The sequence below is a fragment of the Salvelinus fontinalis genome, chromosome 9, assembly GCF_029448725.1.
Source record: "Salvelinus fontinalis isolate EN_2023a chromosome 9, ASM2944872v1, whole genome shotgun sequence".
In the NCBI taxonomy this organism is placed as follows: Eukaryota; Metazoa; Chordata; class Actinopteri; order Salmoniformes; family Salmonidae; genus Salvelinus; species Salvelinus fontinalis.
In genome coordinates this window covers 16,103,510-16,119,426 of record NC_074673.1, presented here as the reverse complement: position 1 = coordinate 16,119,426, position 15,917 = coordinate 16,103,510, and the positions used below count along the sequence as shown (strand labels likewise).

Below are 15,917 nucleotides of genomic sequence, written 5' to 3'. Positions count from 1 at the left end.
GGAAACCCCTGTCTGCCTTGAAATTTCTGCCTGGGAGAGACCTTGCTGATGCGGTATGACTACCTTGTGTCTTATTGCTGTGCTCAGTCTTGCCATGGAGCATGACTTTTGACAGTAAACTGTCTTCCGCAACCTCACCTTGTTAGCGGAGTTTGGTTGTTCCTCACCCAGTTTCATTTCTCCTACACAGCTGTTTCTGTTTCAGTTAATGATTGTGTTTCAACCTACAAATTGATTGATGATCATCAGCACCTGTTTGGTATAATTATTTAATCATACACCTGACAATATGCCTACAAAATCCCTGACTTTGTGCAAGTGTACCTACAATAATTGATGCTGTTTTGAAGGCAAAGGGTGGTCACACCAAATATGGATTCGATTTAGATTTTTCTTCTGTTTACTCACTTTGAATTTAGTTAATTGATAAATATAATTTATTAACATGTCTATTTTTTAAAGCATTCTAACTTTACAGCATTTTTTCACACCATCCTAAAACCTTTGCACTGTACTGTATGTCACTCAATTCAGTGCTTCCTAGCTCCATGTATCAAACAGTTATCTCAGTTATATTATATTATATTAGAAGCAGGACAATCTGGAGAGTCCCCTGCAGATTACAGACCCATAAATGTAATAACTTGTGACAAAATAAAAAATAAATAACAAATAATAACAAAACTCATAAGCAACAGAATAGCAAAAGTCTTACCAGACTTGACATTTTAATGAAACAGGGGTTATTAAAAATAAAATAGACACTTACAAAAAAAATACAAGAACATGTTTCAATATGATACAATGATACAATAAGCTAAAATACAAGATGTAGATTTATCAATATTGGCGTTGGATGCTGAAAAGGCTTTCTACTGTCTTGAATGACCTTTTCTATTAAAAACTTTGGTAAGCCTTCAACTTTCCAGTTGAAATAATACATTTCATAATAATGTTATATAAATATCCTAATGCAAATATGTACACAAATAATACAGTATCTGAATAAATTGCTTTAGAAAGGAGCACAAGACAGGGATGCCCTCTGTCTCCCCTCCTGTTTGCACTAGCAATTGAACCGCTTGCCGAATTAGACAGGACCCAAAGTATAGGTAAACATGAGTATAAACTAAACTTATTTGCCTGACGATCTCGTGATGTACTGTACCTGACAAATATTGAAAACTCAATGCCCCCCTTGTTAAAAATATTTTCAGAATACTCTAAAATCTCAGGATATAAAATACATGTGGAAAAAACTAAAATAATGGCAATAGGAAAAATAAAAATAATAACTCTTATTTACAGCAATTCTTTAAGTGGACCACAAAAAAATACAAAAAAAATACTTAGGAGGCTTAATAAGTGACAACAAACAAAAAATATATACAGTAAAGATAACGTTATCCCATTACTCAACAACATGAAAACAGATCTAATTAAATGGAACAATCTTCCCATAAATCTTACAGTTAAAGAATAAACCTTTTTAGAATGGCATGGCTTATAAAGTTTTTACACTGAAGAAAAATAAAATGCAACATGCAGCAATTTGTTTTCATGAAATCAGTCAATTGAAATAAATTAATTCAGGCCCTAATCTATGAATTTCACATGACTGGGAATACATGTCACGGCCGTCAAAGGAAGTAGACCAAAGCGCAGCGTGGTGAGCGTACATATTCCTTTTTATTTAAGATGACGCCGACAAAAACAATAAACAATACAAAAACAACCGTGAAACTTAAGGCTAAAGTGCCACAAACAAAGACAACTTCCCACACTGAAAGGAGGGAAAAGGGATACCTAAGTATGGTTCCCAATCAGAGACAATGATAGACAGCTGTCCCTGATTGAGAACCATACCCGGCCAAAACATAGAAATACAAAATCATAGAAAACAAAAACATAGAATGCCCACCCCAAATCACACCCTGACCAAACCAAATAGAGACATAAAAAGGCTCTCTAAGGTCAGGGCGTGACAATACAGATATGCATCTGATCGTCAAATATACCTTAAAAAAAGGTAGGGGCCTGGATCAGAAAACCAGTCAGTATCTGGTGTGTTGATTGTAGCCTGTGGAATGTGGAATGCTGTCCTGCTCCTCTTCAATTGCTGTACGAAGTTGCTGGATATTGTCGGGAACTGGAACACGCTGTCATACACTTCAATCCAGAGCATCCCAAACATGCTCAATAGGTGACATGACAGTGGATGAATGGCACGTCACTGTATCTCTGTGCATTCAAATTGCCATCAATAAAATGCATTTGTGTTCATTGTCTGTAGCTTATGCCTGCCCATATCATAACCCCAACGCCACCATGGGGCAATGTTGACATCAGCAAATTGCTCGTCCACACACGACGCCATACACGCTGTCTTCCATCTGCCCGGTACAGTTGAAACCGGGATTAATCCGAGAAGAACACACTTCTCCAGCGTGCCAGTGGCCATTGAAGGTGAGCATTTGCCCACTGAAGTTGGTTACAATGCCGAACTACAATCAGGTCAAGACCCTGGTGAGGACGACAAGCATGCAGATGAGCATCCCTTAGACGGTTTCTGACAGACTGTGCAGATATTCTTCAGTTATGCAAACCCACAGTTTCATCAGCTGCCTGGGTGGCTGGTCTCAGACGATCCCGCAGGTGAAGAAGACAGATGTGGAAGGGCTGGCGTGGTTACATGTGGTCTGCGGTTGTGAGGCCGGTTGGACGTACTACCAAATTCTCTAAAACGACGTTGAAGGCGGCTTATGGTAGAGAAATTAACATTCAATTATCTGGCAACAGCTCTGGTAGACATTACTGCAGTCATCATGCCAATTGCTAGCTCCTTAAATACTTGAGACATCTGTGGCATTGTGTTGTGTGACAAAACTGCACATTTTAGAGTGGCCTTTTATTGTCCCCAGCACAAGGTGCACATTTGTAATGATCATGCTGTTTAATCAGCTTCTTGATATGCCACACCTGTCAAGTGGATTAATTATCTTTGGCAAGGGAGAAATACTCATGAACACATGTAAATACATGTGTGTGCAACATTTAAGAAAAATAAGCTTTTTGTGCATATGGAACATTTCTGGGATCTTTTATTTCTGCTCATGAAACATGGGACCAACACTTTACATGTTTCGTATATATTTTTGTTTAGTGTATTTATGAAAATAATGTAGGTTTTGATTGTTGTTTCATTGTTTAGAAGTTGAAGCATTGGTCAGACAACTGTTGAACAGGCACAAGCTCTGAAGAGATTTCTTCATCTTTGTTTATAGTTTTAGAAGATTACTTTTGGCCCAATCCCTCTATCCCTCTGCGGGTTGATTTCATTGAATCCAACAGACAGTGACCTTGTTCCTACCAGCAGGTGGTGCCACATTATCTGGAGAAGACTGAAGTTTTCATTTCCTCCTGAGGACCTGCATGCCAGCTGTATCCAGTACGTCCATGTGTTTTTGGTATTGATAGAGTTTGTGTACTTTCAGCAATCGACACTTCCTGTAACCTTTAGTAATATAGCTGTCAGAGCAGCTCATAGATTACTGCACCTGTACATAGCCCATCTATAATTTAGCCCAAACAACTACCTCTTTACCTACTGTATTTATTTATTTTGCTCCTTTGCACCCCATTATTTCTATCTCTACTTTGCACCTTCTTCCACTGCAAACCAACCATTCCAGTGTTATTTTTTTTACTTGCTATATTGTATTTACTTCGCCACCATGGCCTTTTTAATATATATTTTTTTATTTTATTTATATATATATTTTGTTTGCCTTCACCTCCCTTATCTCACCTCACTTGCTCATATTGTATATAGACTTATTTTCACTGTATTATTGACTGTATGTTTGTTTTACTCCATGTGTAACTATGTGTTGTTGTATGTGTCGAACTGCTTTGCTTTATCTTGGCCAGGTCGCAATTGTAAATGAGAACGTGTTCTCAATTTGCCTACCTGGTTAAATAAAGGTGAAATAAAAAAAATAAAAAAAATATCGTAACAACTAGACATGGTCTCTACATGAACCTGGATGTAAGGCGGAAAGACTTTACGTCTGGGGTGGAGATCAGAGGGGTATACTGCAAGGTATGATCCATCAGTTAGCCAGCTAACTTTGATAAGTAACCAGAAATAACTATTGCTTTTATGGTTAATAAAAAAAAAGCAAAACATTGATATTAAATCAATTTGACGATGCCCATTTCAAGCTCATCTTTTCAAAAAATATTAAAGTTATATCAGAATACTTAGGCAAGTTAGCTGGCTAACTCCTTGATCCTGCATTGTAGTATACCCCTCAGGTTTCATATGTTTGATTCTGTTAGTCCTTTCTGTCAAGTAGATACTGTATCATCTATCTGTTTGTGAACAACCCTCAAAGGCAGAATTGCATAAGCTGGCCTCATCAGGTAATATTCTCCATGCCATCTTTCCACTTATCTGACTATTGATGTCAGGAAGTTACCTGTATTTCGAATGACAAAGCATACTTCCCCTAGACATGTACATCATTTAGCAGAAACACTTATCCAGAGCAACTAGGGTTCAGGGCACATTTTCACCTATTTGTCTCAGGGATTCAAACCAATGACCTTTCAGGTACTGGACCAACGCTCTTAACTGCTAGGCCACCCCTAGGTGACTTTGGAGATTTTCTTTCAGTCGACTTCAGCATCGTAGCCTTGAAAACAACTCCTGTTGAGCTGTAACCAAAGATGATTTCGTTACAGGGGTGTCAAACATACGGAGCCAGGCCCTGGAGTCAGGCCTTTGCACCAAGGCTACCTAGAGGAAGGGGAGTTAATGGAGGGCTGACGGACCAATAGGAGAGAGGAACTCACTATGGCGGAGCCATGACAAAGCACAGCTGAGTGAACCAGATGAACCAATATCACTTCAGTGTCTGATCACTCAGGGGTTGAGCACCGGTTTAGCACTGGAAAAGGTTTGTGTGTGTGTGCATGTGCACACTGTCTAATTAATTAAAATATCTCCAAGCATGTTGATGACGCTATAATTTAATATTATCACTCCAGTGTCAGATCACTCAGTGGTTGAACACTGGTTTACAAAGAAAGTGTGTGCGTGCGTGCGTGCGTGCGTGCGTGCGTGCGAGAGAGAGAGAGAGAGAGAGAGAGAAATGTGCGTGCGTGCGTGTGAATAGAGAGAGTGACAATACAATTGTTCCATAGCCCTTCCCACAAATCCATGGAATTTGTGCTGATTGGATGTTCCTTTTTCAAATCATGTCTCTGTTAGAACCGCTGTGTCTGCTTCATTTCTGAGCGGTATATGCAAGCAACAAAAAGCAGCTTGACTCCGTTAGAATACCACATGGTCCTCCAGCCTCAAGCTAGGTGGGTCAAGGCTAACAGGATTCTCCAGATGACTCCGCTCCATAGTTATTATCATCATAATCTATGCTGGAGGCCAGCTCCTCCTGCTGCTTCTGGTATAGCAGGGTTCTAGAGGAGTCAGCTGAATCTTCTGTGGACAGAAAGCCGGAGACACAGAGAAACACACTTAAGAAAATACATAATATGTTACTCTTGAGTAAACTGTAGGAATGTGAAAAGAAATGAATGATTCACACAGTACTTGAGTTAACCCCACAGATATTGTTGCGTTTTTGAGTGTTTCCCATCTCAGGACAATATAAGGCAGAACTCTTTGAGTGCCATTAGCCAGATGATGTAAAGGCATGAAGAATTGCTTTCAAGACACTAGAGATTGTGTAGTAGCACCACAGATCCACATGACAAACCTCCCTCACCGTGGAGTTGTTCGTGGATCCAGTCTGTTATCATGGGGACTGAGGTGTAGACTCCTGGCCTCTGGAACTTCCCACAGCCTTCCTTTCGGCTGCTCACTCCCAGGACAAAGTAACCAGAGTCCTCTCTCTGACACACCAGTGCTCCCCCAGAATCACCTGGACCCTGAAGGAAGACCGTTTGATCTTTAACTTAATGTTTCTGACAAATGAAACTCCTCGCAATGAGATTATACTTTATCCTCTACCGTATTATATACAGTTACATGGTTTGGGTGACTGTATTCTATCGTCTTGGACTGGTACTGAGTACTTCAAAGTTTAAGAAAAGGCCCTCAATGTGCTCTCTGATATGGTTATAAACCATAGTTCCAAACATTGCCACCAGAGGGGGATGTATGATAACACAAATCCTTTGAGTCCACTGTTGTTATACTGTAACAGCCACCACCCATCCATCCCGATGTGTTCCAGTGTTTACAGTGGTGCTATGAACCCTGTGTGTTCCTCACCGTGCACGTGTCCTGTCCACGATGCTGTGGCGGCCCAGCACACAGCATTCTAGGGGTCAGTCTACCAGTGTTATAACGCTCACAGTCAGCATGACTCACAAGTGGCACCTCTAGCGGCTCAACAGTGCTGTTCCATGGTCCACCTAACAGTCAACATACACCACAGTCTCTGTGTTAGGCTACACACAGAAAACTACAAACACATACTGTTAACACACATGCTACACCCACCCATACACACACACTCAAATACGCACAATCACTGAAAGACTGACACACACACACACACACACAAAAAACACAATCACTGAAAGACTGACACACACACACACTTTGAATGAGGTAATGTCATGTTTGTACATAGACATAATCCCTGTGCCCACATAAACAAACTTTTTACAATGACACTCATCGTGATACAGTGATCTTTTTGCTTTGTCATCATGGTGTCTTGTTGTGGGTCAAACATAGTTAGGGCTGCAAAATTCCATTTGCCCTAAACACAGTATGGCATGATACTGTACATACCTGTCTGACTCTCCCACGATGAAAGCATGCAGACCTGGGAGTGTGGAACTTCCGGTCCCGAGCAGGGCAGACAGACGGACAAGGCATGCTCAGTGATGAGCAGCGGGGAGTCCAGCTGTATCAGGGCCACATCATAGTCCTGGGAGGAGGGGTCATACTGAGGGTGCAGCACTAGCCTCCTCACACCACGCCTCTATAGGACCCATATAGACAATAACACAGAGACATAGAGGTGTGTGTGTGTGTGTGAGAGAGAGAGAGAGAGAGTGAGAGAGTGAGAGAGTGAGAGAGTGAGAGAGTGAGAGAGAGAGAGAGAGAGAGAGAGAGAGAGAGAGAGAGAGAGAGAGAGAGAGAGAGAGAGGACACTGACACACTGAGTGATGCGTAGACTGCCTGTGGATGCTTCATCCTACCTGGTTATTCGGGCCTCCCGTCTCCACCAACAGTGACCTTAATGATTGGTCCTCCTCCCTGTGTTAGTTTGAAAAGAAACAAATACAAAAATAGAGGCTGGTGTTATTATGATCTGTTTTTATGATTAACATCTTCAACTATGGAAAAGTATAGCATAGGAGCTTTCAAATAGTTTTCAAACTGTTCAAATACACAATTTATTTTTCACTAAATTTATATTTATTACTATAGGATATGAGTGTGTATGTGCACTGTTATTATTATTTTTATAAAAATGTTCATTGATGAAAAAGTATAGGATATATGTGACACTCACAGGCCTAGAAGGCAGTGTGCAGCAGTGAGGACCCAGGCAGGCTGGATGATGGCCCCATAGCAGATGTTGTTAGTGTTCATGCTGAGCCGAACGTCCCAGGGCCAGGCGTGTCGCGATGTCCCCTCTCCTTCCAAAGACTCACTGGAGGTCGAGGCAGCACGGACATGACGCATTCCACACGAGTCTGAGAGGTCGAACACGCACACACACAGTTACACTCCACTCTGTATTTATTTAAACAGTAAAGTTAAAACCTCTAATTTGACTCTCTACTCCAATATTTTGGATTTGAGGCGACAGTACATCATTTTATTTGATGGTATTTTCATACATATCTGTTTTACTGTTTAGAAATGACAGCACTTTATGTACTGTATCTACAGATGTCCCCCCACTTAAAGGTGTCACTTATAGTGTATTAGAAGTCAGAGTAGTCAAGTTTAGTATTTGGCCCCATATCCTAGCACACAATGACTACATCAAGCGTAGGACTCTACCAAATTGTTGAATGCATTTGCAGTTTGTTTTGGTTGTGTTTCGGATTATGTCGTGTCCAATACAAATTAATGGTAAATAATGTATGAATGAATCATGAATAATCGTGATTAATGATGAGCGACAAAGTTACAGAGAAACAATGATCATACCCCCAAAACATACTCTCACCATTACCAATAACAGGAGAGGTTAGCCTCTAACTTTCTCACTCATCATTATTCACAGATCATTCATGTTTATCTGTAATCATTGTAGCATCCACATTAATGTAGACGTGTTCAGAAAGATATCCCATTCTTATTAACAATAAAAGTTACTCCAAAATGACACAAACAATCTTTAAAAAATACATGATTTACCATTCATGCTGGAGTATAGAGTCAAATTAAACGTTTTAGTTTCACTGTATATACAGAGGGGGGTGTAGTTACAGGTACTTTGCAGACCATGCATGAACACCCATTGGTCTATTATCACTGCTGAGTTGAAAAGCAGTAAGTGAACAGAGGAGACACGCCCACAGCCTGGACCAACCAGAAACTGGGAGCGGACCAACCTGCAGCCTGGAGCTGGTGTGCATGCATTCCAACAAGAGTGTTAGTCCATTTGGAGTAATGGGTTTCTTAAAGTCAGTTGAGGCTCATCAGAGGAGGAAGGGGAGGACCATCCTACTCAGTGAATTTCATAAAAATAAAAATAGTGAAATATTAAAAAAGTTATAATTTTTAGATAAGACTATGAAGGTATACAGTAGCCTCAACACCAGTCTCTGGGGTAGCACCATGGTTTAGCCGGAGGACATCTATTTTCCGTTCTCCTCAGGGTACATTGACTTCAATACAAAACCTAGGATGCTCATGGTCTCACCCCCTTCCGTAGACTTACATAGTAATTCTGAAGACTTCCGGAGGACGTCCTCCAACCTATCAGAGCTTTTGCAGCATGAACTGACATGGTCTCCACCCAATCAAAGGATCAGAGAATGAATATGGTACTGAAAGCATAAGCTACAGCTAGCTAGCACTGCAGTGCATAAAATGTGGTGAGTAGTTGACTCAAAGAAAGAGAAAGGCAATAGTTGTACAAATTCATTTCTTTAAAAAATTAAGGAGAAGAAGCAGAGAGAGAGCTGGCTATATTTCATTTTCTTCTTTTCACTTACTTAGCTAGCTTCTGCAGCTAGCTAATTTAGCCCACTCAAACAATCGGCTCAAACAGAGAGGAATGCTATTTATGTTAGCTAGCTGGCTAAGACTATCCAACTCTTCCAAGTCAAGGTAATTTATATAATGAATTACCACCGGTGCCCGCCGGTGTACCTGCTAAATCGTTTGCTGTACACTGTAATGCGTGATTGTAGCGGGTTCACTAATGCATTAGTTCCATTAGCTATGTTGACTATGCCATTAACTAATATTGCGGCCTGGTCTCATAGACTTGATGTAACATAGTAAACATAAATCCGGGACACTCAAATTAGGATAATATCTTACTTTTGGTATGGTTACATAAGATAGAGTGTTACTTAAGGCAGAAACTAAAGTAGGGTGATTGGTCAGGGTGGATAGGTGGGTGTCTAACGCAAACGTTTAGCAACGCAAAGGTTGCAAGTTTGATTCTCATCATGGACAATTTTAGCTAATTAGAAACTTTTCAACTACAGTACTTAATAATTTTTATCTACTTTGCAGCTACTTAGCATGTTAGCTAACCTTAACCCTTTTAGCTAACTCTCCCCATAACCCTAACCCTAACCTTAACCCTTTAACCTAACTCCTAAACTTAACCCTAACCATATCTCCTAGCCTATCTAGCGTTAGCCAGCTAGCTAGAATTTATAACATATAATACGTTTCGCAAAATCATATCATCTAGTACGTTTTGCAACTTCGCAACATGTTGTACCTTCCCAATTTTAAACGCCACTGCCCGCCACTGCTTAAAGTTAATAAACAAACGTTTAGTGTTAATTCTACTAAGCTAACATATGGAATTGTTTTAAGATGGTTAAACCAAGGATCATTTAGCTATTTGATTGAGAATTTAAGGGCCCCTTTAGGTATGAAAAAAAAGGTGCAAAAGGAAAGCCTGGTCTAAGGACAACGTATAACCAACCTGACAGTGAGTGGCGAAAGTGAACAGTGTCATCCTCTGACTCCCCGTCCAGCAGGTCTGTGTAAAGAGTCAGATTGTCTGTGATCAGCTAGCATGACAGAACAGCCAAATTTATATAAAATATTGAAGCATTTATCTTATCATGCAACAGTTATGAAATGTAAAATATTGTAAACGCATGATCTGTTATGGAAAGTTTCAGGATAACCTGATCTGTGGGCTTCTTATGGGGAGTAATATGAATGTGTGGTTTATGTGTGTCGGTGTCACACTCACCGATCTTACTGATGAATGACACGGTGGCGTGGAAGCCTCGGTAGGTGACCGTGCTATCAGAGGTGAACTGGAGGACCATCACGTTGTCATAGCTCAGGACGGGGGGAGGCACATTCCTACCACACAGCACCGCTTACACAAGGACACAAACATTACCCTACTTGAAATGTGTGTGTGTGTGTGTGTGTGTGCGTGTGCGTGTGCATGCGTGCGAAAGAGATATCTCTTTCAGCTTGAGTTGAGTTTTGTTCATTTATATTTCAGCATCTATTACAATTATTAATGTGCCATAAAAGTCAAATCCATTTGGATAGGTTTGTTGGTCTATTGATCTTAGGGTCAGATTCTGTACCTATCTCCTCTTTTGTATCCACATCTCCAAGAACAGTCAGTGAATCATACTCGCAGTCATCCGATTGCTCCAGGTCAAAGTCATCAAAGTCAAGCTGCAAGACAAAAGACAATACAATTTCAAAAATGAAAAAATAATGAAAAAAATGAAGAAAACAGCATCCTTCACTCATCTTAATTTCGACAAAAAATGTGGCAAGTGCATTTACAGTGTTGCAGTCTGTTGTTGTTGTTGTTTAATCAAGGTGAGTATCACATTCTTTCCAGTACATGTAAACTGATCCCATCCACATCAGAGACTGAACGAACTATCACTGTGTAGGCAGAGTGCCACCATGAATGTATTCATGAGTCCACTGGGAGAGATCAGTCTCTGGGGTATCCCTTCAGTCACAACGGCCTTGCTACATGAGAGGACACAATTATAATGATAAAATATTTTTTTACCTTTATTTAACTAGGCAAGTCAGTTAAGAACAAATTCTTATTTTCAATGATGGCCTAGGAACAGTGGGTTAACTGCCTTGTTCAGGGGCAGATTTTTACCTTATCAGCTCGGGGATTCGATCTTGCAACCTTTCGGTTACTAGTCCAATGCTCTAATCACTAAGCTACCTGCCACCCCAGGACAGGACAGTACACAAACTCTTACAACCCTTACTGCGTAAGAAGTACAGGTCAACATGTGTCACCTTGACAATGTGACCCTTGGGGGCGTAGATGACCCAGTGGCAGACAGAGTCGTTGCTGTAGGATTGTGGGTAGTTGAGACTGTGTACGGCCCTCTGATCCTGGACCAGAGCCACGGTGCCACATCCCGACGCTGTACAAATACAATGGACACATTATCAGCCACAAGCCCTGCCCTCTCTGTGGCTCCATACTCACACTGTCGCACACTTAACCCTTGGCAATACATGTGCATCAGTGCAACACAAACACTGTCCGCCCGGCATCTTGGCTCCTATCTCTGACCCACGTGGTGGTGTAGTTACAGTGCAGGAGTGTGTGTTTTCATCACAGAACCTCTGCACCTCATTACCAGGTCATGAGACTGCTGTGTGCCTTCCTGGCTGTTATGTAACTATGGGAGAGTCAGCCCCATGAGCATGAATGTCTGTGTGTGTGTGTGTGTGTTTTTGTGTGCGTGAAAGCGTGTGTGTGTGCATGAGTGTGTGTGTGGGCCTGCGTGCGTGTGAGTGAAAGTGCGTATGAGTGTGTGTGTGTCTGACTAGCAGCAGTTGGAGGGTGTGTGGCTCACAGGGTGGAGGGCCCTACTGGGATTGAAAGAGAGAGTAGGGAGCCTATATCATTTGTCAGGAACTCAGAGCAACTAGACACATCCTGTCAGCAGGCAGGGTGATGAAACATCAGACCCAACACACAGCTCTGCCCTGAAGGCCCCTGCCAAACAACGTATTCTAGCATCAAGTCACAAATGCAATACACAGCTATTTGTAGTACAGACAGAGAACATGAGAATTATTTAGCAAAAAACAAATGCTATGAGGATCCATCTGTTAGTGTCAGACTATGTCTTTATAATCGCAATGCACACACAGTAATGATGACATACTACTCCATAAACTTGTTTAATTAACCTCTGAGTTCTGAGTTGTTCTATTCCTGAGCTGGGGGGGTTAGGCTTGGTGAGCCAAGGAAACGTGGGTTGACGTAACGGTTACTCACCAGGCACAGAATTTCCCTCGACACCTCGGAATCTAACAACAAATCCGCTTCCTGTTCCACTGACATCAGACACAAATTGGAGAGAAGCACTGTGGGAGTCGATGAGCACTGGGGGCGGGGGGGCGCTGCCACAGAACCTCCCTAAGAGACAGCCAATGGGAGATCACAAAGTCAAACCCCCCCATCAACTGGTGGGAAGGAGAAAACTAGGGAGACATACAGTACCAGTCAAAAGTTTGGACACACCTACTCAATCAAGGGTTTTCTTTATTTTTTTACTATTTTCTACATTGTAAAATAATAGTGAATACATCAAAACTATGAAATAACACATATGGAATCATGAAATAACCAAAAAAAGTATTAAACAAATCAAAATATATAATACATATGAGATTCTTCAAAGTAGCCACCCTTTGCCTTGATGACAGCTTTGCACACTCTTGGCATTCTCTCAACCAGCTTCATGAGGTAGTCACCTGGAATGAATTTCAACTAACAGGTGTGCCTTGTTAAAAGTTAATTTGTGGAATTTCTTGACTTCTTAATGTGTTTGAGCCAATCAGTTGTGTTGTGACAAGGTAGGGATAGTATACAGAAGATAGCCCTATTTGGTAAAAGACCAAGTCCATATTATGATAAGAACAGCTCAAATAAGCAAAGAAATGACAGTCCATCAATACTTTAAGACATGAATGTCAGTCAAAGCGGAACATTTCAAGAACTTTGAAAATGTTGTCAAGTGCAGTTGCAAAAACCATCAAGCGCTATGATGAAACTAGACCGCCACAGGAAATGAAGACCCACAGTTACCTCTGCTGCAGAGGATAAGTTCATTAGAATTACCAACCACAGAAATTGCAGCCCAAATAAATGCTTCACAGAGTTCAAGTAACAGACACATCTCAACATCAACTATTCAGAGGAGACTGCGTGAATCAGGCCTTCATGGTTGAATTGCTGCAAAGAAATAACTACAAAAGGACACCAATAATAAGAAGAGACTTGCTTGGGCCAAGAAACATAAGCAATGGACATCTGTCCAAATGTGATATTTTGGTTTCCAACCGCCGTCTTTGTGAAAAGCAGAGTAAGTGAACGGATGATCTCCTTATGTGTGGTTCCCACCGTGAAGCATGGAGGAGGATGTGTGATGGTGTGGGGGTGCTTTGCTGATGATTTTTTTAGAATTCAAGGCGCACTTATCCAAGATAGCTACCATAGCATTCTGCAGCAATTCTGCTTTCAATAGGACAATGACCCAACACACCTCCAGGCTTTGTAAGGGCTATTTGACCTAGAAGGAGAGTGATGGAGTGCTGCATCAGACGACCTGGTGACCTCCACAATCACCCGACCTCAAACCAATTGAGATCGTTTGGGATAAGTTAGACCGGAGAGTGATGGAAAAACAGCCAACAAGTGCTCAGCATATATGGGAATTCCTTGAAGATTGTTGGGAAAGTATTACAGGTGAAGCTGGTTGAGAGAATGCCAAGAGTGTGCAAAGCTGTAATCAAGGCAAAGGGTTGTTACTTTGAAGAATCTAAAATCTAAAATCTATTTTGATTTGTTTATCACTTTTTTGGTTACTACATGATTCCATACGTGTTATTTGATATTGTTGATGTCTTCACTATTACTCTACAATGTAGAAAATAGTAAAAATAAAGAAAAACCCTTGAATGAGTAGGTGTGTCCAAACTTTTGACTGGTACTGTACAGCAGCCTCATCTCTCACCAATAGGCCTCCCTGAGTCTGCACCCACAGATACCGTGAGTTGGTCACTGTGACAGAGGGTGTCATTCTCCATGTCGAATTCCAAGAATTCCAGCAGAATACTCCTCCCTATAGGAACGCTGATGGACCAGGAACATATCCTACGAGAGAGAGAGAAAGATGTTTACTGTAATGTAATGTAAGCTTTCAACCGATATAAGACACTTGTATGTACATAAATGTTTAAAATCCATAATTTTTATGATTATTTATTTGAACTGCGTGTCCTCCAGTTTCACCGGAAGTTGTCCCGCTAGCGGGACGCCTAGCCTTCATGGCCTGCATCAAAGTCAGATTAGGATATATAGTTGAAGTCGTAAGTTTACATACAATTAGATTGGAGTCATTAAAACTTGTTTTTCAACCACTCCACCAATGTCTTGTTGACAAACTATAGTTTTGGCAAGTCGGTTAGGACTTTCTAATGAACTCGCTCACCGAATCAGCGTATTTGTCAATGTTGTTGTTGGACGCAATGCGGAACATATCCCAATCCACGTGATCGAAGCAGTCTTGAAGCGTGGAATCAGATTGGTCGGACCAGCGTTGAACAGACCTCAGCGCGGGAGCTTCTTGTTTCAATTTCTGTTTGTCGTCTGGAAGCAACAAAATGGAGTCATGGTCAGCTTTTCCGAAAGGAGGGTGGGGGAGGGCCTTCTATGCGTCGCAGAAGTTAGAATAACAATGATCCAGGGTTTTACCAGCCCTGGTATCACAATCGATATGCTGATAGAATTTAGGAAGTTTTGTTTTCAGATTAACCTTGTTGAAATCCCCAGCTACAATGAATGCAGCCTCAGGGTGTGTGGTTTCCAGTTTACATAGAGTCAAATAAAGTTCGTTCAGGGCCATCGATGTGTCTGCTTGGGGGGGAATATATACGGCTGTGATTATGATCGAAGCGAATTCCCTTAGTAGATAATGCGGTCGACATTTGATTGTGAGGAATTCTAAGTCAGGTGAACAGAATGACTTGAGTTCCTGTATGTTGTTATGATCACACCACGTCTCGTTAATCATAAAGCATACCCCCCCGCCCCTCTTCTTACCAGAAAGATGTTTGTTTCTGTCGGCGTGATGCATGAAGAAACCAGCTGGCTGCACCGACTCCGTTAGCGTCTCTCGAGTGAGCCATGTTTCCGTACAGTCTCTGATGCCTCTCTGGAATGCTACCCTTGCTCGGATTTCATCAACCTTGTTGTCAACAGACTGGACATTGGCAAGTAGTATGCTAGGGAGTGGAGCGCGGTGTGCCCTTCTCCGGAGCCTGACCAGAAGACCGCTTCGTTTGCCCCTTTTACGGCGTCGTTGTTTAGGGTTGCCGGCTGGGATCAGATCCATTGTACTGGGTGGAAGGCAAAACACAGGATCCGCTTCGGGAGAGTCATATTCCTGGTCGTAATGATAGTGAGTTGACGTTGCTCTTATATTCAGTAGTTCCTCCCGACTGTATGTAATGAAACCTAAGATTACCTGGGGTACCAATGTAAGAAATAACACGTAAAAAAACGAAATACTGCATAGTTTCCTAGGAACGCGAAGCGAGGCGGCCATCTCTGTCGGCGCCGGAAGTCATTGAAGCAACATCTCATGACATCAGTCAGGAAGTTAAAGCTTGGTCGCAAATGGGTCTTCCAAATGGACATTAACCC

At 41.6% G+C, this 15,917-nt stretch overlaps 1 protein-coding gene across 1 annotated transcript; it reads right to left on the bottom strand.

Moving 5' to 3' along the window:
* Window positions 1-571: 571 nt before the first annotated feature.
* On the bottom strand, window positions 572-14,376 carry LOC129862161 (ovochymase-2-like). Its single transcript, XM_055933555.1, has 12 exons — window positions 14,227-14,376; window positions 12,486-12,626; window positions 11,489-11,619; window positions 10,798-10,891; window positions 10,446-10,577; window positions 10,170-10,226; window positions 7,557-7,740; window positions 7,240-7,297; window positions 6,827-7,019; window positions 6,299-6,441; window positions 5,790-5,952; window positions 572-5,503 (listed from the first exon to the last, which is right to left on the bottom strand). Exons 1-12 carry the CDS (start codon window positions 14,297-14,299, stop codon window positions 5,385-5,387), a joined length of 1,488 nt encoding a protein of 495 aa, XP_055789530.1. The 5' UTR covers window positions 14,300-14,376; the 3' UTR covers window positions 572-5,384.
* Window positions 14,377-15,917: the final 1,541 nt, after the last annotated feature.

What these genes read in the sequence shown, in the direction of transcription:
- LOC129862161 (XM_055933555.1), bottom strand. Translation starts at nt 14,299, where the DNA reads ATGGAGAATGACACCCTCTGTCACAGTGACCAACTCACGGTATCTGTG. An exon ending in AGACTCAGGGAGGCCTATTG is followed by an intron (nt 12,627 to 14,226) that starts GTGAGAGATGAG and finishes GCTGTCTCTTAG; the next exon opens with GGAGGTTCTGTGGCAGCGCC. An exon ending in GGATACAAAAGAGGAGATAG is followed by an intron (nt 10,578 to 10,797) that starts GTACAGAATCTG and finishes TCCTTGTGTAAG; the next exon opens with CGGTGCTGTGTGGTAGGAAT.